Consider the following 22,103-nt stretch of genomic DNA (forward strand, 5'->3'; position numbering starts at 1 on the left):
AAGGAAAAGTGTGAGATCTGTGACTTTAATCGTGTCATGTCTAGAGAGGGCTGATTGGCTAAGCTGTCTCAGAGGAGAGGGATGAGAGGTACTTTTACATCTTATTGCTGTCCTACAAGTGTGTTACGCCGCCCCCAATGGTACGCGAGCAAGCAGTTCGAAAAAGATGCGGTCGGCTGACGTCACGTATTTCGGAGGAAACACGTGATAGTCTTAGCTTCACTCTTAGCTAGTTAGTAGTAGCTTAATGTGGGAGCCTCCTATTGACGGGGAGGAATTGGACACATTGGGATGGGGAGGAATTGGACACATTGGGAAAATTCCACAAAACAGTGTCTGGGGTTTGCACAGAATGGCGCAGAAAAAGAAAATAAAAAGGCCAGTGTGAGGGACAACTAGAGAATGTATATTCATCTGATGTTTTGGTGTATGTCAGATTTTCAGCTAAAGTTCTCATAATTTTTAATTGCTTTGCAAAAAAACAAAAAAAGCATATGAGGGTTGTTCTTTTTGATTACTTAGAATAACAATTAAAAACTCCCTTAAATTCTAAATACAATCACTACACTAATGCACCCAATCCAGCGTTTCACTAGTGCTTGGATACCTTCAAAGTAGGAAGTTTTCTCAGTACGGCACAGCCATGATCATACTGCCTGATTCACCACTGAAATGCCGGCCGCCCAGGAACTCCTTTAATGGTACGATCATGTAGAAATGGATTGGAGTTCAGGACTGTACATAACTCCCATCCTCCCATTTTACTGTAAAGTACAAGTGGTGTTGGTAAATAATTGTGTGTACAGTTCCTCAAAACAGATGCATCTCTTCTACAAGTTTGTAACAAGTTATCTGCTGATTTTCAAGGATCAGGCAGTCCACTTGCTGAATGTTCACAGGAGCGACTGCAGTGGGCTCCGAGCCATCTCGGCCCGGATCATAATTTACAGGCGTACAGCCTGCTTTAAAATGTTTGCACCATTCAAGTGTTGTACTGCGGTAAGAGTCTCATCACTGGACTGTACATAAAGTCTTCATACATGAGAAATTTCATCACTTTCATCAAATCCCTTTTTTCCAAGTATTCCAGTATTGTTTGTGTTTAGTCTTACTATTTAACATATTAGTCAAATGTAGTCAACAGCAAAATGCATACACAACTCTAACAGCTGCTCTGAAAAAGGGAGCTTGGAGCTGCAGTGACCCAGAAACATCAGCTGAGTCTCTCATTACTCACACATTACTCTGGTAGGTGATACTGCAAAGTGCTTGTGCAGCATTAATGCAGAAATTGACACTTTGACACTGTTTTTATGAGATGCAGTGAGTCTGACTTCCCCGTGATGGTGTCAAAGGTTCCGAGACCGTTAGTGAGAAGGCTTTTATTTTAATATAATGTTTGTGTGTGTTTAGAAAGGTCACAGACATCAGCACCATGCTTGACAGCGGTTACCAATTTCTGATTCTGTATATTTTCAGAGGAAGAGGAAGTGTTTTTGTGGTCTGCCTGTCGTCTTAATTGTAAAAAACACTACATAATGAACAATAACGCACTGTTTGCATTCAAACGAATGCTAATGTATCATTACAACATTTTGTAAAGCCAATGATATGGGATATTATATTAGAATTATTTAAATTTTAATATATAGAATTATACATCTGTTGTGTTTTTTTTTCCTGTCCCTAAACAAAGTCTTAGTGGGATTTAATACTTAAAAAAAAAAAAAAACGTACACATTGCTATTTTTCAGAGCGTGTGTGTGAGTGCTGTCACTTGGTATAGACGGTGTGTTCCCTTCTCCTGTCTCTCACATGAGCTGCGTATAGAAATCCTGCCTTCAGATGTCTCTTTTCATGTTTCTGCCTGTCAACCTTTTTCTCAGCACAGCCTCAGCTAGCAGCAATATTTTTTGGCTGACTGTGGTACAGTGTGATCCAGATAGTGTGTGTGTGTAGGGTTAAAATAGTCTTCCACAATTGGTTCAGTGTGGATTCATCTAAAGTAGTGAGTTGTTATAAGTTTATTTTGGTTTGTGCACAGGGAATGTGTGTGGAGTTTGTGATACTAGGGTTCAGAAAAACCTGCAGAGAGAAATAAAGCACAAAACATCAACGCGATTGGCTTTAACCTAGACATTAGGATACGGTTTGGCATATTTTATATCAATATTTACAATTGTATACAATATTTTCAGTGTGTGATTTAATGTATAAAATGTCTAAAGTTCGGTATATTGTGTGGGGGTGCGGGAGAAATGAGTCGGCCTCACCGGTTTCAGTGAATCTGGGAGCACGATAGAAAATGGCTGTCCTGTAAAGCTGTCCTGTTGATGAATAAACCCTATTTCGGAATACCCGGAGTTCACAGTCCAATACAGTGGAAATTCAGCTCTGAGACAAACTGCCGTCTGGAATTCCCCCTCGCGATTTAAAGGTGCAGAGACAACACTGTTACGTTCGTGTGAGATTCATTCCCTTAGATGCGATTACAGTTTTTGGGCAGTGTGGGGAAAGGGGACTGATTTAGTCAAGTAGATTGGTATTCTACACATTGTATATTCGTGTTGAAGGTGTATAAGACTCACTTTGTCGGACTTAAGAACAAATCAGACTTACGAACCTCCTCCTGCAAAGGAAGTTGTGCGTAAGTCAGGAACTAACAGTACAGCACATCCTACAAGTGTTTTATTTTTCTTACATTCTAGCAATTTGCCATTTAGTTATTTTTAATAAATAAAAATCGACACACCTTGCAACCATATAGTTATTTTGTGGCACGTTCAAAACATAGGTTATTTTCTATCGTCAATGACATTCAATAAACATTCGTTTTTTTACCAGACTTTGGTTTTCAATGTTACACAGAAAGCTAAAAGCAAAAAATCCTAACATATTAATAAAAACACACAAATGTACGCCTGTAAATTCGCCTGCAGTCAGCACTACTGTCAGAGCTGCTGCTATAGAGATCTTGCTTTCACATCATCTGCAATCTGCCATTTTGTCTAAGAACCATGCTGCCAAGCCAAATAATGAGAAATCTCTGGCTAAATTTACCCCCACGGATTTTACTATACACATGACCAGGGAACAGATAACGGTGTATGTTGGGAAATTCCAATCATGAAATATTACAGATTTTTATCAAACTCCAGCTGTTCTTTATAACAGATTCAAGTATAGTGTACCGGTAGATTTACGATATAATGATACTTACAGCTCTTTCATCAGTTTAAGATTTAATGTTAAACTAACATTTCGTAAAATCACTACAGAATATTAGCACAGATTATTAAACAAAACATCAGCACAGATTAAATTCTGTTATTAAACACATCAGTTCCTGACCTATTTTTTTTCTACTTGCCCTAGGCCTGTCTCACTGCGTCTCACTGCTATCTGTACTGTTTCACGCCGGTGTGTATAATAGGGATGGGAATCACCAGGGATCTCTTAATCTGAAGGTATCACAATATGTACCAATTTGATTTGTATTAAGTTTTTTTTCTTTAGGCGGGTATCTTGATTTTAAGAATTTATATATTTTTTCTCTGATATTATTACAATTCCAAATAAACCTGTTTGGAAATTTGGAGCAAATATTTGCTGTTCTGCCTGCCAATGTGTACGTAGTGAACGTTCACACCATCTGTAGGATCATAGAGGAACTGCAGGAACACATATCACATATATCATAGCCGGTGCGAGTAAAAAAAAAACCTTGATTGAAAAAATAACCAAATTTAAGCTTTGAGGAAACAGTTATTAAATATTAAAAGTAAACCTAATGCTTACTGAATACCAAGAGAAGCTTATTATCAGTAATGAAAACATGACAGCTGCAGCACAATTTAACCCAAGCATCTACCTATAAATGAGCTTAATTATTAATACGTTTTCTACATGAAAAAGTTTGAGATTGCACACCTAAATTATTATTATTTTTTTTTTATTATGATGACGCTACCCAAGTTACAATGGTTCCTACACAGGCACTAGTGTTTACCGGCAGGGGCTCATCTGATAACCACAAAACTCCACAATCAGTCTATACCTTCTGATCAATCAGATGTGAGAATTCAAAAGTATTGTGGTTTGTTCGATATATTGGACAAATAGAAAATCTTGCATTTTTAATGTAAGTTTACATGTTTTTGCTCAGACTAGGCTCATGGAGAATGTGCTGTTTTTCATCTCGACAGTCCTGTAGTAGTAATTCACAGTCAGCTTGCCTAGATATTTTTTATATCAGCTTTGATGTATTAAACATCATTGCATCCTACATTAGGCATAAAAATTAGACTATACAGTGAAAGTCAAACAGTGATGACCAATCAGGAAAGAGACAGACTGAGGAATACAAGAGGAAACCCACTCCGAGCTAAAACTGAGCTTGTTTTTTGTCTTGCATGTTTTTTTCCCCCAGGTTACCCAGTTAGGAAGCAGTATTAGCTATAGAGAAGACTAACTTCAACCTTGACTAACTAACTAGTTGTGTTTGGAATGTTTCTTTGTCCGAAGGGCGTTCATGTCAAACCAGGACCTATGATGAAATATCTAGCAATTAAAGGCATAAAAACAATAAACATTTACAGAAGACTTCAAGCGCAGTAGTGAGACTCAAATGTTTAGCTGAGGGAAAAACATTTGAATGTCGTAAATGTTTTAAAGAAGGCCATACATCTGCGAATGATGATCCCGGCCGAGGTGGCTCGAAGCCTGCTGTGGTTGCTCCTGTGGAAACCTGAACGCCTGAAAATCGGATGGATAACTTGTCGCCAATTTGTAGAAGAGACGCATCTGTCTGTGGGAACTGTACACTCAATCATTCACCAACATTTACTTGCAAATTCCAGGAACTGGGAGTTATTGCCTCATCTCCTGTACAGTCCTGACATCACTTCAAAACATTTCCACATGTTTGGGTCATTAAAGGAGTTCCTGGGAGGCTAGCATTTTAGACATGAGGAAGGTAGTCTAATCATGGCTCTGGCGTACTGAGAAAACTTTCTACCTTGATGGTATACAAACATGAGTGAAACGCTGGAATACTGCAGGTGCATTAGTGTAGCAGGGGGTTATATAGAGAAATAAAGGGAGTTTTTACTCTCATTACTGTGTTGTTATTCTGCATAATCAAAAATCCCTCTGTATTTTAGATTTTCTTACATCGGTATGTATATTTAGTTCGTCTGCTGTGTGTTTTAGTGACCAGACACAACCGTTTTGTTTTGATCGATTTAGTTAGCTAAAGTTATTCACTAGCTTACTACTAGAGATGGATGTAGCAGACTGATTACACTAGACCAACATTTTAAACTAATACTGCACTAAATGTTACAGTTTTCCAAATACAGTTTATTATTAGGAATATAAATTTACATCCAGATGACTGTACTGACGCCTTTAATATCAGTTACTAAACTTGCTGTACAGTGAACTTTTTCAAATTTTAATTAAATTGAATGGAACGGAAACGTTTGGTAACGATATTTATACATACTGCTTAACATGCAGCGTGAATTCTCACTGAACATATATCGTCATGGCTGTGTGTTGGAGGAAGGTTGAACACGTGTTAGGAGAAGTTTTTTTTCTTTTATTCCTTTTAAGTCAGATGCATGAGAGAGGATCAAATTTGCACATCAAACATTTTTCAGTGTCCATACAATAAATGAAATTTCTGAGTGAACAATTCTACCTTTATTTGTAGGATTTTGATACGATAAGCATACAGTAAATGAAGTTTATTTTTTCTGCATTCGTCTTTGACCTGTACGATTTAGCGCGTCACTTATCTGAATACTATTCGATTGTGTTGCTAATCTTTTCTTCTTTAAAGAGCATTTAATGAAGAAAGGATCGTGCCGAAGGACTGACGACGGCTCTGATTGAAGAGTCCGTTCAAAGGATGTGTGAGAGACTGAGATGGAAATAACCTTCAAGACATCTTTTTTTTTTCTACCAGCCTATAAATTTCCATTACTGTTACTATTCATTTTCATGATTACCTCTCCTGGTCTGTAGTCATTCCTCCACTGTGGCCTCGTAAGCCACGTTAGTGTGAAATTGATTGTAGGATTTAACTCGCACACTGCTCTTGCTTCATTAGCACACAGAAGACATTTCCTCTAGTAATGAGCCCACTGTTTGGATCATTATGTTCAATACTTTCGACTGGTCTTGTTTCTTTGAATTCTTGGTTCGGTTCGAATGATTCTGTCATTCCTAAGTATATCAGTGATATTCGGGATGTTGACCTCAACTTCAACCTTTTCCTGAACTGAAGTTGATTTAGATTCAAGTAAATTTTTATGTAAATGATTTATGGTTTATGTCAGTGGTGTTAGTCTTGAATTGAACCCCGATTTGGATTGAAAAAGGGTGTTGTTGAGGTCTATATACTTGCTTGCAGAGATCGCATTATATACACTCGCCATCGATATGGGAAAACAGTAAAGACCTGCATAGGCTGACATAGACTAAACAAACAATTGGCGAAAGATGATGGGAAGCCAAAATAAGAAATGAAGTGCTTTCCCGCTCACTCAGGCATTTAAGTCTAAAACGGCACATTATATAATAACTATAACAGCATGATACTAAAACTATATTAGAGAGCCAAAGACGGACCATCCATGTAATAGCATCACAATATTTTATGGAAGATTTTATAACAGTATTTTTACAACAACGTATTTATCATCGACGAGTCGAGTAACAACATTAGCTAAATTGACAGACATGGCCTTAAGTCAGCAGTACACAAAAGCAAATCTATAAAGTGAATTTGTTTACCCACGTGTACTACCAGATATTAATTTAAAATGAAATTAAGAAGCAGAGGAGGGAGTAGGTGAAATGAGATATGGCAGAATGGAGAGAAAGTGAGAGAGAGAGAGAGAGAGAGAGAGCTTTCTGCCAAACTCCTAGTGAGAGTGCCAGAAAAATACCATCCCAGATACTGCATATTTCCTAATGGAAAGAAATGTGGTGCACAGTATATTGTTATGAATCTTATTCTTAAGCATTCAGACTCTTGTCTGACCCTAGATCTGGTCTCAGTGGATATAAAGAGAAATGCAAGAAAAAATGTAAACAAGCCCGATGAGGAATCAGTGAACATTCAGTCTTAAAGCTACAGTGTGTAGGATTATAATACAGTGTTTGAGTGTCTGTGAATTGGCATCTCTGGCATCTTGGTCAGGCATCTGGCAAATGTCATCATGCCCCAACTTTGGGAGCAAAATAGTCCAGAGAGAGGGAGAGAGAACGAACAAATGAATGAGTATAAACAAAGCAAAGGGAAGTGAGACAGTGTTGGAGTCAGATATTAAACTGAGAAATGAAAAGGGTTTCATGCCAGAGTTTAAGCATCATGATGCATGGCGCTGCTCCTGGATCAAGCAGTCACTCACAGTAAGAGCTAATGGCTTATGGCAGCTAAAAGAAAAGCTCCTGTTGAGATTTGATTCTTTCCTCTGGTACTTAGTAAATATGGCAGTCCCACTGATGTGCACAATAGTCTTATCTCTTACCTTTTAACACTAACACAAGTTTCAAATACGCTATGCGTCAAAATATACAGAAATACACTGAAACGCGTGCATCTCGGACGTGCATGTGCATTGATCATCGAGGCAACACATGCTCCCGGTAGTGAAAAGGTTCACAGAAAATTGTGTTGTTGGAGATGGGTTTCTCGAAGGACGATAAAGGATTCAGGGTTGAGTATTATTTCTGCTTATACGGAAGTGGTCGTGAACGGGGACCGAGTTTGTAATTCCGTCCAACACCCGTCCCATTACCCCCGATTGTAGATAATGTTTAAGGAGAGTATGTTCAACTGTGAAGATCCACCAAGAGCTGTGTCTATATTACACAAGCAAATCGTCTCCTTTTGCAGGAGTCAGCATGACTTCATTTTATTGCCACATAATGTTGCTGAGTCTAGACCTGAACAATTGAAGCTACCCCAGATCATAACACTGCCTCCAGAGGATTGTACAGTGGGCATTATGCATGATAGGTGCATCGCATCATGTGCTTCCCTTCTTACCCTGACACACCCATCACTCTGGAATAGGATCAGTCTGGACTCATCAGACCACATGAGGACAAAACTGCCAAAGAAGCATTGTCTAAAAAAAACTATCAATTGCTCTATACCTTTACCAATTTAAAATTGGTTTTAAATCTGTAAATCAGAATGGGACCAATGTCTAAATAACAAACTACATGAAATAAATCTTGATGTTTGAACAAATCATCTATTTGCTTTTAGTTATGATGGGAATCAAGTCATTTATACAAGAAGCAGAATAGGACACTTAAAAGCTACACAATTTTTTACAATCTAGAAAAGATTCATCATGAAACATCTTATCTAGTTTTAATATTGAATAACAAAAACTGACTCTCGCCTGAATATAGCCATAGAAGCTGGCATGGTGTTAAAGAAAGAAAGAAGGAAAGAAAGCAGACTACATGAACTTATTCTATTGATCTAAAGTCCAATTTTATACTCCTTGTCAAAGCTGAAGTCTTTTTTTTTTTTTTTGTCTGATTAGTCTCACTATGATTGTGCATGGCTGTAGTTGTGTATGTTTTTCCATCAGTATCTTGTTTTATTATTTATTCTTATAGCTTAAGGTTACTTCAAGGGGATGAAAGATGCATGAGATATTTGTGATGCATGAGACCACTGACAGAAAAGAAAAAGATCTTAGCAGTGATTTTTCCTTGAAAATCGGGAGGATCTTGCTCATACATTATCTTCCTTCTTGTCTCAGTTTTCTCTCGCTCTCTTTCGTTCCACCCCTCTGTCTTTTTTTTATTGAAAGCTGCATAATAAATGTATACATATATTTTTGAAGACAGTGATTGAGGGAGCTGTACCCAGTGCGAGCCCCAGAGTGAACATGCGCGCAAAACTGCAGCACCCGTCTGGCAGAAAAACCTGGAATAAATCTCTGCTTTAGCAATCCCATAAACCCCAGGCTCATCTGTCAGGAAAGGGCACCCAGCCTGCGCTCCTCTCCCTCCTACCCCACTCCACCGAGAGTCACAGCTTCATGAAGTATCTTGTCTGATTTCTGCATACGCTCAGGGAACTTTGGTTTTGCGGGGGATCTGCAGAGGAGCTGTAGCGCGCTTCATCTGTAAAATCTGTAAACCTCGTACTTACTGGATGCACAACAATTTTAGCAAACGCTATCATGTACGAGTTTATTGTATCAAGTACAGTATATTCTATCTAACTATTAACTACACCTTTAGGCTTGGCTGATTATTGAGTCCCAAGTCATATCACTTAGTCAAGTAACTGATTAGCTTGAAACAGAGCAAAGTCGTGATGTTCTGTTTTTCCACTAACTTATAACTATGTGTGTGTGTGTGTGTGTGTGTGTGTTTAGGTTCTGTGGAGACTGCCTTCAGCCATGTCTTCAGGTGACGTCTCCTCTCTGTCCCCTGTGCCGCATGCCTTTCGACCCCAAGAAAGTGGACAAATCTTCCAGTGTGGAAAAACAGCTCTCTTCTTATAAAGCACCATGCCGAGGGTGCAGCAAAAAAGTTAGTCTCTCTTAAAAACACACACACATTTTTGCTTTTGTCCTGTTCAACGTTGTGAACTTACCTGTTCTCTTATTTTTCCTATTTAATATGCTTTTAATTTTTTTTCTTTTATTCCATTTAAATTGATTTTTTTTCTTTGTAAAACCTTTTAAACTTTTTTTTCCTTTTTGTGTATGTGCTCATTTGCTTCATAACATTTTTACTCTTTTGAAGTCTTTTAAACCTTTCATTTTCAAGGTTACATTTTGTTTTCTTTTAAATATTTTATTTTATCTTTTAAATATATTTTTTATAACAGAGACGAACTGCAATGGGTCAAATCTCTTCCCTTTTTAACCTTGTGTCTCACTAGTTTTCGTTACTGGACTCAGGGAATGACCCAGGGTACGCCCTTGGGCACGGTGGCAATCCATCACATGGCATTTAAGCACACACACTTACACTCGCACACTTTGGGCAATTTTGGCAATGCCACAGTGCAAACTCCATGCACACAATCCCAAAACATCCTTTTTAAATTCTGTGAAGACTGTAATTGTGTCTCTATGGACCCTAGACAGCTACTAGATAACCACTATTTCCCTTTTTTCCCTTGTTTCCCTAATTACCCCTCTTTTCCTTAAAACTCTGTTTTATTATTATTATTATTATTATTATTATTATTATTATTCCACTGAAATCCTCTGCTAACTATTTTAACTCTTAACCTTTTTGTTTTTTTCCCTATTAAACATTAGATCTCGCTGATCAAAATGAGGTCACACATCACCTCTTGCACAAAGGTGCAGGAACAGATGGCCAACTGCCCAAAGTTCATGCCTGTGGTTCCCACATCACAGCCCATTCCCAGGTAAGATCAGTACGGCGCGTATGTGTGTGTGTGTGTGTGTGTGTGTGTGGGCGTGGGTGTGAGTGCGCTGTCTAAAACTGCTTTACAGTGAGAGGAGGGGGAGCTTGGCCCCAGAGTCCCAGTGCAGGTGATGAATGAGACAGCTGTTTCCTTTAGCTAAACACGCACAGGGTGTGTGATCAGTCACCAAATAGCTATAAAACAATTGCGTCTGCGTTCACACTCCCACAATATCAGAGCCAGGTAAAGAGTGTGTCAGGTTCGTATAACTTGAGTTAAAGAGGAAAACAGTTTTATGTCTTTTTTTTCTTCTTTTTTAATGAAAATATGATGTGTCAGGAAAATCTAGCGCTGATGGGCTGATTTCATCACAGTTTCCAAGAAACATCCCCCTCTGATGTGATACGAGATCTTCCTGCTGTAACAGTCGTCTCCTCTGGGTTTCCAAAAGCATGAAGTAGTGTAGGGCGTAACAAATGTGCCATGCTAAGCTATCATAGATTCATTAATTAGCTCACCTAGTAGTATCTTTAAGTTTAGCCTTTTTTTCTGATTTGCTTTACTAACTTTGCATTTCCTATAGACTGTAGCATCGCTAACATGCTCTCAACACAACAGTTTATCAGGGATCCTCCATGTAAGACATTGCTGCTTAATAATCATTTGTTGCATTAACTGTAGCAAAGCTAAAAGTCCTATGATTTAATTATATACAACCAGAGCCATGTACTCAAATATGGTTATACGAGCACATGTGGCTTGTTACTTTCCACCCTGCTAATTAGCAATCTGATATACACTTCATTTCCTTCCTCTGTACAGTGTTACAATTCATCAGCGTAATTGCTTAAATATCAGATCCTTGCAACTGCTGTGTGTTGAAAAGTCGTCAAAAAGTCGTTTTTTAGGAAATTCATTGCATTTTCCAAAACACAAAACGTAATATTTTAATAATATAATTATTTTATAGAGTTATATTATATACAGCTATATTGCATGTTGTTATACAAGCACTGGTCGTCATGACAATAAACGCAGCATTGTCCACTGCAGTGTTCTAGCAGGTTACTGACTGCTCTGTGTGATGTTCATTCATCATCAGTCTCTTTTAGTTGATAAAATCCTCAGTCATTAGTCATTTTGGGTAGTTGCTAACAATGCCAGCTTGAGGGGTGTTCATGTCGAACAAGGAATTTTTTTTGATTGTTAAAATACTCTTTATTGTTCTATTCAATCCCTTGCTACACTAATGTACTGAAGTGTTCTCTGTACGCCGGAGCCATTATCGAACTTTTTCACATATGATCGTATATGTGGAAAAGCGAGGTCAGGACTGTGTGGCAGGGGGCGGGGGTAGGGCGATATGTAATGTGCGAGTGGTGTTGGTGAATGCTTGTGTGTGGAGTTTCCACAGACAGATGTGTCTCTTCTGCAAGTTGGCAACAAGTTATCCATTTGTTTTTTTTTTTTTTTTCCTTTTTTTTTTTTTAAGTCTACTTGCTAAATGTTCACGGCAGTCACTGCAGTGGGCTCCAAGCCACGTCAGCCAGCATTGTCATTCATGGACTTATGGCCTTCTTTAAAACGTTTCCAACATTCAAAATGCACCTTTCTCATCAGTGTACTGTTCTTGAAGTCTTCTGGAAATGTCAATTGGGTAAAAAAAATCCATTAAGTTCTAGTTTGGCTAGGATGTCCTTTGTACATAAATGCATATTTAACAGTAAAAAAAAAAAAAAAAACACATTTAAATGGGAGGTGAGACGGAGTAGGAAAATAGTGGGTGTACTAGGGCTGTCAAAAAGAAGTGCAAAGATTTTACTTTCTTTAACAATGACTGTAGGTAATGACTGGCTTAAGCCACAGGTAGGAGACACGCATTCTGCTACATACCTGCAAAATGTAGTGAGGCATGAGGGGAACACTTAACTGCTGCAACTAAAAGGCACCAAAGCCCACATCAGTCTATACATGAATCAAAGGTATTTCCTGTGTTTATACTTAAAAACATTTCAGCTAAAAAGGATAAAATATTTAAATGTGAAATGATGCAGATAGCTACAGATACTAATGTAAGTAAGTACCACAAAGATACTGTACGCCTACATAAATTTCAAAAAATTTTTTATTGGTACCTAAGGGAAGGTCATTCAGTCAGCTGTGTACATACTTTACAGTGTTAAGGAATAAGGAGATATTAAAGACAATATTACAACCTATGGGCTAGAATCAGGATATAATATGTGATGCTAAACAGAAATCCTACTTTGGGTTGCAGGTTAATGTGAGAGTATGTCTTTTATCTGTTTCAGCCCTGTATTTTATCCTCAATTTGTTTTGTGCTCACTAGCTAACTCTCCCCACCATACCAAAACTACTGACCTGGGAAGAGGGCCACAAGTAGCTGTGACATCACTGGGATTCGAACTTTAAATTAATTGCAATCTCCCGATAACTGGGCTTTTCTCTGCTGCCCCTCAGAAGCCTTGTGTGTTACCTTTGATCAGATAATTGGGGGAAAAAGAAACACAAAGGGGGTAATTAGTTTTTTTTTTTAAGTTATTATCCATGAATATGGTCTCTGTTGGGTTCTGCTTTTTCATCATCAAAATATCCAAGTCAGTGTGTGTAATAAATGAACAATACCTTCATGCACAGTATAAGCTGTCTCAGGGAGCCTCACATGTAACTTATTATAGTGTTAGTCGTTATAGACTATAAAAAGACTACTCAAAAGCCCACAATGTCTATTTCAGTATCTTTACAATGTACAGTAATTAGAACTTAAGTATTATAGCTTTATGAATGTAATATCTGTATACATAACTTATTTCAACTAGAAGTGTGATTTCCCACTGAAACTCTATTTTAATCATGTCACTGTTAAGACATTAATGTGTCAGTAAGTACATTTTAAGATTGGTTGCATTTTATTGGACAAAAAGGTCTCATGTCTCTCAGTACCAGGCAAATATTATCGTAAACAAGATAGTTGTTATTCTCATGCTACCATTGAATGTATGCCTTTTGAAACTTTATTTGAAACTTAAAAATGAAGTATAGACTTCACCCCACATGGACATGCAGGCACAAACCTACAGCTATTGGCATTTCTTTAGCAAAGTTACACTACCGTTCAAAAGTTTTAGAACACTTGCAAATTTCTTTTTTTTTGTTTAGTGATTTATTTTCTACATTCTACAACAATACTGGGGATTTCAGAACTATAAAATAATACATATGGGATTAATTAATTATGTAACAACAACAAAAATGACAGTTAGTTGTTATTTTAAGACACAGAGGTCAGCCATTCTGTAATAGTTCTTGCAAGAACAGTATTGTCAAGTGCATTTGCAAAATCCGTCAAGCACCATAATGAAACTGGCTCTCATGAAGACCATCCCAGGAGGGCGAGACCAAAACCTACCTCTGCTGCAGACAAAAAGTTCATTTAGAGTTATCAGCCTGAAAAATTACTAATTAACAGCACCTCAGATTAGAGGCGTTATGAAGTCTTTACAGAGCAGAAGTAGCAGAAACATCTCAATATCAACTGTTCAAAGGAGATTAATGCATTTTTGAACGCCTTTAGTGTTCCTTTACAATGTAGAAAGAAATAAAAATCAGGAACGATCATGGAGTCAGAAAGTGTTCTGAAACTTTTGATTGGTAGTGTATGTCTTGTTTTTCTGTAAACATCTGTAAACCCTCCACATGGAGTTTTATTACCCTTACGCAAAGAAAATCGATTTCTCTATATATTAACTATCAATATATTAAATGATTTCTGATCTAAATATATTCAGGATACTGTATACTGAATAATGTATTGTATTGTGAAAAATACATAAGGAATTGCCGCTTTTCATATATAGAATAGTAGAGCTAGCCAGTTATGCCCTTTTAAACAAACTGGACTGACAAAAAAAGCGGAGCATAAAAAAAACCTTGACATACAGCAGGTGTCTGAGCCAGATGAATATTATGAAGAGTAGCCACTTTCCGCCCTAAAATTGTTCATCTTTACCTTAACCTTTTACCACTCGGGACCTTGCGCTATCTACTTAAACCTGCACAGCTTTGATTAAAATGTGGATAATCTCATCTCACTAGCACAAGCTCGTCTTTTCTTGCCAACAGTAAAATCAGTCCTCTTTGCGAGTATTGGAAAAGCTAGGCCAAGTCTTTTTTTTTTTTTCACCCATACACTAAAGAAACTTTGCTTTAAGACAAAAAGATGAAAATAACACTGTATATATTTTTACATTTAGAATAGTTAAACTTAGAACATGGCACGTTTGGGGGCCAACCACTCAATGTGTAGGTGAGAAAAGTATTAAAAAGAGACTATTACAGTAAATGACACTTAATATTTGTTTGCAGATCCGTTTCTTGCTATAACGCAATCAAGCCAGTTACCCACTGATATAACTGTTGCATTCTTCTTCTTTGATGCTTTTCCAGACTTGTCCTGCAGATTCTTTCCACTGTTTTCCCTAGATGAGCTCGTTTGTTGTGCTGGCACTAAGTCATCGTCTTGCTGCATGCAAGTTCCTCTCAATTAGATTGGATGTGTTTCTCAGCAAAATGGCATACGAAATAGACTTCTAAATTCATTTTGCTGCTGCCATCAGTAATGATTAGTGAGCCTGTTCCAAAAGCAGCCACGCAAGCCTACGGCAGGACCACCTTCCATCACTTTAATAAAGGTTTGTCTTGGATCCAAAACTGTTGTGGGTCGTCTTTTTATTACTTCTGTAAATTCCAATCTTGCCTTCTAACACTTACTGGCAACGAGTGGTACGATCTTAGGGTTCGGTCTTTTAAATATCTGCTCTTAAAGCCGCCTTTGAACAATAGATGCGATCCCTTCAGCCTGCCCTGTGAAGGTTGCTGCTATGTTCCTTAGCTGACCTGTTTGATGTCTGGTTGTTGGTATTGCACAGTTGTGTTTTTGAATTTGTCTTTTCAATTTTTACATCGCAGATTGTTGTACACAATGCTTGTGCAAAGACTCTGAGGCATTTCCCTCTTTTCCCAGCTTTAAAATGCTTCGTTAAGCGGATATATTTAATATTAACTGTTACTCAATCCAACAGAGCACAGCACACCTAATCAACAAGAAACACATCAGTCAGTCACATGTTCCAATATATTTGACCACTTGATAAATAATTGGGTTCAAACTAAAATTCCAAGTTGTTTAACAATCTAAATATAATTATCTGTATCTGCAAGCTGAAGCTGAGATCTGTTGTTTCATCTATTTTTCCTCCTCAAAGCCAGATGTGTTTAGTCAAAAAAAAAGAAGAAGAAAGAATTCACCTTGCCATTTCATTACTTTCAGAGGTGACTGTATACAGATATTACATCTAATCTTTTTCACACCTTTGCTGGCAATTTAGAATAGGTTTTCATATGTGTTTCCTCTCTTCCGTAAAGCACAGCTTTGTGGAGGTCAAGTGGAGTTGTGGGACAATTAATTCAGTGATATATCATGATTCTATTGTATGGCAATCAGCCGACTGACTCTGAAATATATATATTTTTATTTATATAGGTTTGCATTTGATGTGGTAAATGCTGCTGTTCCTCTATAATCCTAAAGGTAGCGCTCTTTAAAATTCACACATTGGCAGGCAGCACATCATCCTGCTTGGTAGTTTGTTTAGAATTGTAACAGAATCTGAAAAAAAAAAAAAAGCGAACTAGAATGTTTATAAAATCATGATACTTGCAGTATAGAAATCGAGTCAGCCCCTTGGTATTGTGATATCGTGCCGTCTGGTTCTCGGTGATTCCCAGCCCTAGTGTCCAGGCTCCTCCTTAGTGTTACAACCCCTAACTCCTTGGTTGTTTTTCTGACTAATGCTTTATTTACCTGGCCAGACTCTTCGCCACAATCACAATTATTCCCTTTTTTAAAGGACGGCAAAAGTTTGGTATATTCTCGAGACACATTTGCATTTATAACTGATTAAACAAGTTGTTCATGATGATCATGTTTGCATAAAAATGTTTTATATTGGCCTTTGGAACTGCATGGTGCCAGTAAATTTTCACCCTAATATAATTTACCTTCCTTTCCTGTTTCCTGTGTATTTGCTTATTTTAGTTGTATTATTCTGAATCTTTTTTTAATGGTGCAGCCCACACTAACATTCTCACTGTGTGTGTGGGAACAAAAAAAAGAGTCTGTTTTATTGCTTCCTGACAAACTCACCTGTTTTTTTTTTCTTTGATGAAAAAAGGGAAAAAAGTGTTTTCAGTTGCCAATGTACAGTGATTTTCAGTAGAAATGATATTTGATTCCTACTATTCATGATTACGAGCTTACTGCAGATCCAACACAAACTGTCATTTTAAGAGTGTGTCACAATGATGAGCTGCACAACTGATCCATAATGGGTCCATAATCCAAAACTTTCTCATTGCTTGTTGTGATGTACAGGACCAGACTGTGATGCATGCTAATAAACAGATATGTACTCTCACTCTCTAGCCAGATGGAAGAGGGGTTTTCTAAGGCCGAGAGCTGTTTAAAAGCTCACACATCTTTTTCTTTTCCTCTTTCCTTGCTTGCAGCAATATTCCAAACCGATCAACATTTGTGTGCCCGTATTGTGGAGCGCGAAACCTGGACCAACAAGAGCTGGTGAAGCACTGCATGGAAAACCACCGCAATGACCCCAACAAAGTGGTGAGTGCTAACACGTCCCTGCAGAATGCCGGCTGGGCAGCTGATCAAGCCTGCTTCACCATCTGTACATGTGTCACTTTTACCCAAAGCAAATTACATGCGAGTTACCTAATCAAAGAGTCTGTGTTTCATATGATACACAGCATGTAATCCAGCCACCCTTTGTTTTCTTATTTGGCTTGATTTAACAATAGGCTGAAAGTGTGTGTGTTTTTGTGCGTTTGTTAATTGTGTGCTGCTGTACCCAGGTGTGTCCCGTGTGTTCAGCCATGCCCTGGGGTGACCCCAGCTACAAGAGCTCCAACTTCCTGCAGCACCTCCTGCACCGGCACAAGTTTTCCTACGACACATTTGTGGTGAGCACTGAAACAGACACACACACACACCCACACTCACACACACTCACTACAGGAGTAAGTTAGTTATAAATAGAAAAAACAAATCTTTTTGATTGACGGGAATGATTTGTACGTGTTCACTTTACAAGCCATGTTGCTCAATTCCATTTTTTTGGTCAGATCAGATTTCCAGTCATGATGGTTTACATTCATAATGAAAAAAAGTGACTTTTATCTGATTCTAATGTGAGCACGTCTGTCCTCTGGAACATCGTGCATGTGCACGTTAAAAAAAAAAAGATGCGATTTTCTCAAAGATTTGTTGTATTTGTTAAGGTCTACATAAAGGAGGAAAGCCAGACACCTAGCACGCCTATGAAATCCATTCACCGCTGGTGCTGAATGATGATGTCAGCGCCCTACTGTACATACTGTATGCACAGAGGCAAAAAAGTTACATGAATTCCCCTCTGATTGTTCTCATTCAAGTTACGTGACCTCTTATCAGTACAATGTAAGATGGACCACATAGTAAAGTGACTCAGATCAGATTTAAAGAACATCAGATTTATGTCACATAAGGGGGAAAAAAAAATCCTGAATTGAGTGATTTCATGCTTGCAAATCTGAATGTAGCCTTTAATTATACTAGTACTGAATTGCGCATGTCCTAATTTTTTAAATTGTGTGTGTGTGTGTGTGTGTGTGTGCAGGACTACAGCATTGATGAGGAGGCCGCACTGCAGGCAGCACTGGCCCTCTCTCTGTCTGAGAACTGAGTCCACCAATCGCCACCTACTGTCCAACCACATAACCAATCACCATCAATTACCCAGACCTGTTTAACCAATCAGCTGTCTCTCTGCCTCCTTCAAGCTACATTTTTACCCTGTAGCTCTTTTTTCCTTCGTTTCTTTCTCACTACACACTCCACCCTGTCACTGCACGACTGATTCTGTACCTGGCGTCACAGTCACATGATGCTGATCACATGACCTCCACGATTTTTTTTACCCAGAATTCTTCACCGATGGAGGCGGAGCAAGCAGTCATTCGTAACTTTCGCAATCAGCGTTACATGGTGTTTCTCATGTCTTTGATCGTACAAGCTTCAATTGATGTTTAAGGGGGAAGAACACTCGCCACAACTCACCTTTTCACCAACGCCATCAGATTTTTCCCTTCAGTTCTGTTTCCTCTCTTGTTTAAACACGGACAGATGGCAGTGTAAGTAGGAAAAGCTCGTCGCACGTCTCGCAGTAGACTGGATGAGAGCACGATTCCAGTTTGGGATCACCTGGCCAACACAGAAGTCCGACTAACTCATTATCGCCATGGTGACCGTAAAATGATGGACACCTCAGTAAGAGAGTCTCCTGTTGGATAAATATGAATGAGAGCTAGAAAGAGAGTGCTTCATCACATCACTGTAAACAGATGGAAGCTGAGATGAATGATAATAGTACCTTTCTTGTGGGAATGACTCAGCTTTAGGCAATACTCAAACAGCAGAAAGAGGATCCAATATCAAGACTTGGCCATCATTAACAATCCCCCTTTTTTCTTTCTTTTCTTTCTTTTTTTTTTTTTTAAAGTTTAGCTCGTCACTCACGGTTTTTTCTACATGACTGAATTCTAGTTCTAATCTTCTTTTATAGTTCTCCGACAGGATGCTAGTACCGCTTTTATCTTCACTCTGCTCTTTACTGATTTACCTTGCAAAAATAATATTTTTTACGAAGCATCAGATTAGAAGAATATCTATTTTTGGAAAAACGATTCCTTTAAAATGGTGCACTAATACTGAGAAAGTGAAACGCGGGGAGACGTGACGAATTGTTCGAACCTTTTTAAAAAAAACATATATATATATATATATATATATATATATATATATATATATAAATGTATGGTATATCAAAGGTGGAGAGTAGACCAGGAGGCCACGGAGGGGATTACAGATGCAAAGCTCTCCCACTAGGTGGCACTAAGTGTTCGCTCCGTGGGAAGGCTGGCATGATGTACTGTAGAAGTCGCCCAGGTTCATGTTGTATTTGCATGATGTGTGTAGTAGATTTCATGCCCAGTGTTAGTTATAAGGAGAGAGTCATTATTGGAGACGGTTTAAATGTATAGCTGTCTATATAACTCTTATAATGATGAATATTATGTGGAATTCGGTGGTGTATGGTTGAGGACCTAATCTGAAAAAGAAAAAAATTCAGATAAGACCACTGTCTCGTATTAGGTTTGTGGTGAAATTGTAAAAAACAGTTGAACTGAAATGGGACATGGGCATTTTTTCCTTGATTGACAGCAGGTTGTAAAACTAACAAGGGCACTGAAAGACGATTAGAAATCGTCCGTCCCTGGCTGTCGCTGTTTTTCATCAACTCCGTTTGTCTTGTATTTGTCATATATTTAATTAAGTTTTTGATTATTCAAATATTTTATCCTGAGCGTTTATCACAATCATTTTATATTGTTTCTATTGTGTTTTCTATCGATGGAGTTACGTAAATCAGTTCATCCTGAACATTCTGGCAGCCCGGCTGCATGCAGAGAGAGATGACTGAGGAATTTGGACCCAAAACGATGGCAGTGATCAGGTGGATAACGATAATCAGTTTCCTATGTGATTTCTTGTGAATAGTTTCCAATCATTGAGTGCGTTATCGTCACGTTATTTTCTTTAAAGTGGACTCTTTAAAGCGCTTGATTAGATTGTTTCTTGTCATGTCTCCTCGTTCTCCATCTCGTGTGTCCATAACTCCTAACAATGTGTGCAATATGAAGTTGTGCAACAAACACAGCGAAGGAATAAAGCCTTTGTCTGTGTGTCCTGGAGTCTTGGTTTAAAGCGTAAATGTTTTATTAAAGGTGGTTTAATGAAAGTTGTACATAATGAATAGTAAGGCTGAGTTATTGTAACTCCTTATTGTTGCCAGGTTTAAACCCTGATGAAGGTGAGATCATTGTTACAGGATGGGCAGGTTTAAAAGTTGCACTTTGGTTCTAATCAGTAGGGATTCTGTCCTAGTGTTTCACTTTGACTACGTCCTGTAAAGTAGGCATGTGCCGATTAATATCGGGGCGAGGACACTTTAAATGAATATAAGATATTGTCACTGCTCATGTAGTTTTATATAAAAAGGAAGGTCCTGAAGTAGGAAGCCTTTTTAAGGAGTATTTGCAATCTTGAGATGACGTTTTTTTTAGTGGTTAAGATGCTAAAGTGTTTAGACAGAGTAACAGTAAAAGGGTTTAAAACAAAGTAAGAAATAGCAGTGACACCATGTGTTGCATCTGCAGAGTATCTTATTTCTGTAGAATACCGTACAAGCTTCCAAAGTTTGAAATATTAAAGAAACTACAGTAGTCAAAATATTTACAATGCTGCAATAAATAAATCTGATTAAGTCTGCAAAAAGTTGTATAGGAATATTAAACAATAAATATAAAATATCTACACCCCTCTGGTATAATTGCAGTTTTTTTTACTATAATAGGTACTATAATATTATAAAACTATAATAGTATAATACTTTAATATATCAACCAGCTTGCAACTATGCGCATCCTTTTAAAATGTGTACATTAAAAATCGGTAAAATCGGTACTGTTCTCAGGATTAATTAACCACATTCGTTAAACTGATATTTAAAGTTAAATATCATGCAGTCTCTTATTAATATAGTGATTCTGATTAACCCCGTTGAACAATCAGTATACATTTTTCTGACATCATCTTAGTTTCCTCTAATATGAATCACAAATAACATTGAAAAACATGTACAGTCTCTCATTGTGGAATGTTATTACCTAATAACTATGGAATAAGCAAGTAAAAAATTGCTTATTTTTCACTTAATGAATAACCCCAGGATAGGACAAAAAGCTAAATTAAAGGAGCTAGAGAAATATCTGGCAAAAAAAGTGTCAAACATCCAAGCTTGTCTGGAAAATTGGATTGGTCTAATGAGACTAAGGTACAGTTTTGGAAGCATATTTTTTTTAAGGGATATCTTTATCACAAAAAACAAGATAACATCTAAACCATAGAATGCTATTCCCACAGTGAAACATGGTGGTGGCAGCATCATTTTGTGGACTTATATAAAAGCTTCGAATTTGAATCGATTTTGGCACAAAACCTGCAGACCACTGCAAATCAGATGATGATGATGTTGATGATAAATGTTCAGCTTTTAGTATGACGATGACTTAAAGCACAAAATCCAACTGAGTTAAAAAAAAAAATCTCATCCTAAATCTGTGGAATGATTAGAAGATGGCTGTGCACAGGAAATCCCCTCAGTTTTATTAAAGGCTTATGCATAGATATGACCAGGTTATTGTTTTTCCATTTCTTCCCCAATACTTTAAAACATGACGAGATGTTTATTGATTTCACTTTTTTACATCAGAAAAATCCGAAGTAAAAAAACAGAAAGGGTGCGTAGACTTTTTTGTACCTGTCAGACTTGAGCCTTATTTTAAGGATTGCAGCAACACGATTGTGGCATCACCAGTGATGATGATAACGGGTAAAGTGAAAATCTAGTCATGTTTTTAAATATTACTGTAATATCGTAAAAGATTATGGTAAAAGGTTAAGAAGTTTCAGGAATAA

General features: G+C 37.7%; 1 protein-coding gene across 1 annotated transcript in view; it reads left to right on the forward strand.

The window, feature by feature from the left end:
- The window catches only part of LOC128519561 (E3 ubiquitin-protein ligase RNF166), a 35,212-nt gene extending 13,501 nt beyond the window's left edge, over positions 1-21,711 (forward strand). The window contains exons 2-6 of the mRNA XM_053493329.1: positions 9,420-9,576; positions 10,317-10,429; positions 17,018-17,132; positions 17,381-17,488; positions 18,184-21,711. Coding sequence (XP_053349304.1) covers positions 9,420-9,576; positions 10,317-10,429; positions 17,018-17,132; positions 17,381-17,488; positions 18,184-18,249 — 559 coding nt within the window. The 3' untranslated portion in view covers positions 18,250-21,711. The remainder of the gene's footprint in view (positions 1-9,419; positions 9,577-10,316; positions 10,430-17,017; positions 17,133-17,380; positions 17,489-18,183) is intronic.
- Positions 21,712-22,103: the final 392 nt, after the last annotated feature.

Source organism: Clarias gariepinus, chromosome 3 (genome assembly GCF_024256425.1).
Source record: "Clarias gariepinus isolate MV-2021 ecotype Netherlands chromosome 3, CGAR_prim_01v2, whole genome shotgun sequence".
NCBI classification, from domain to species: domain Eukaryota; kingdom Metazoa; phylum Chordata; class Actinopteri; order Siluriformes; family Clariidae; genus Clarias; species Clarias gariepinus.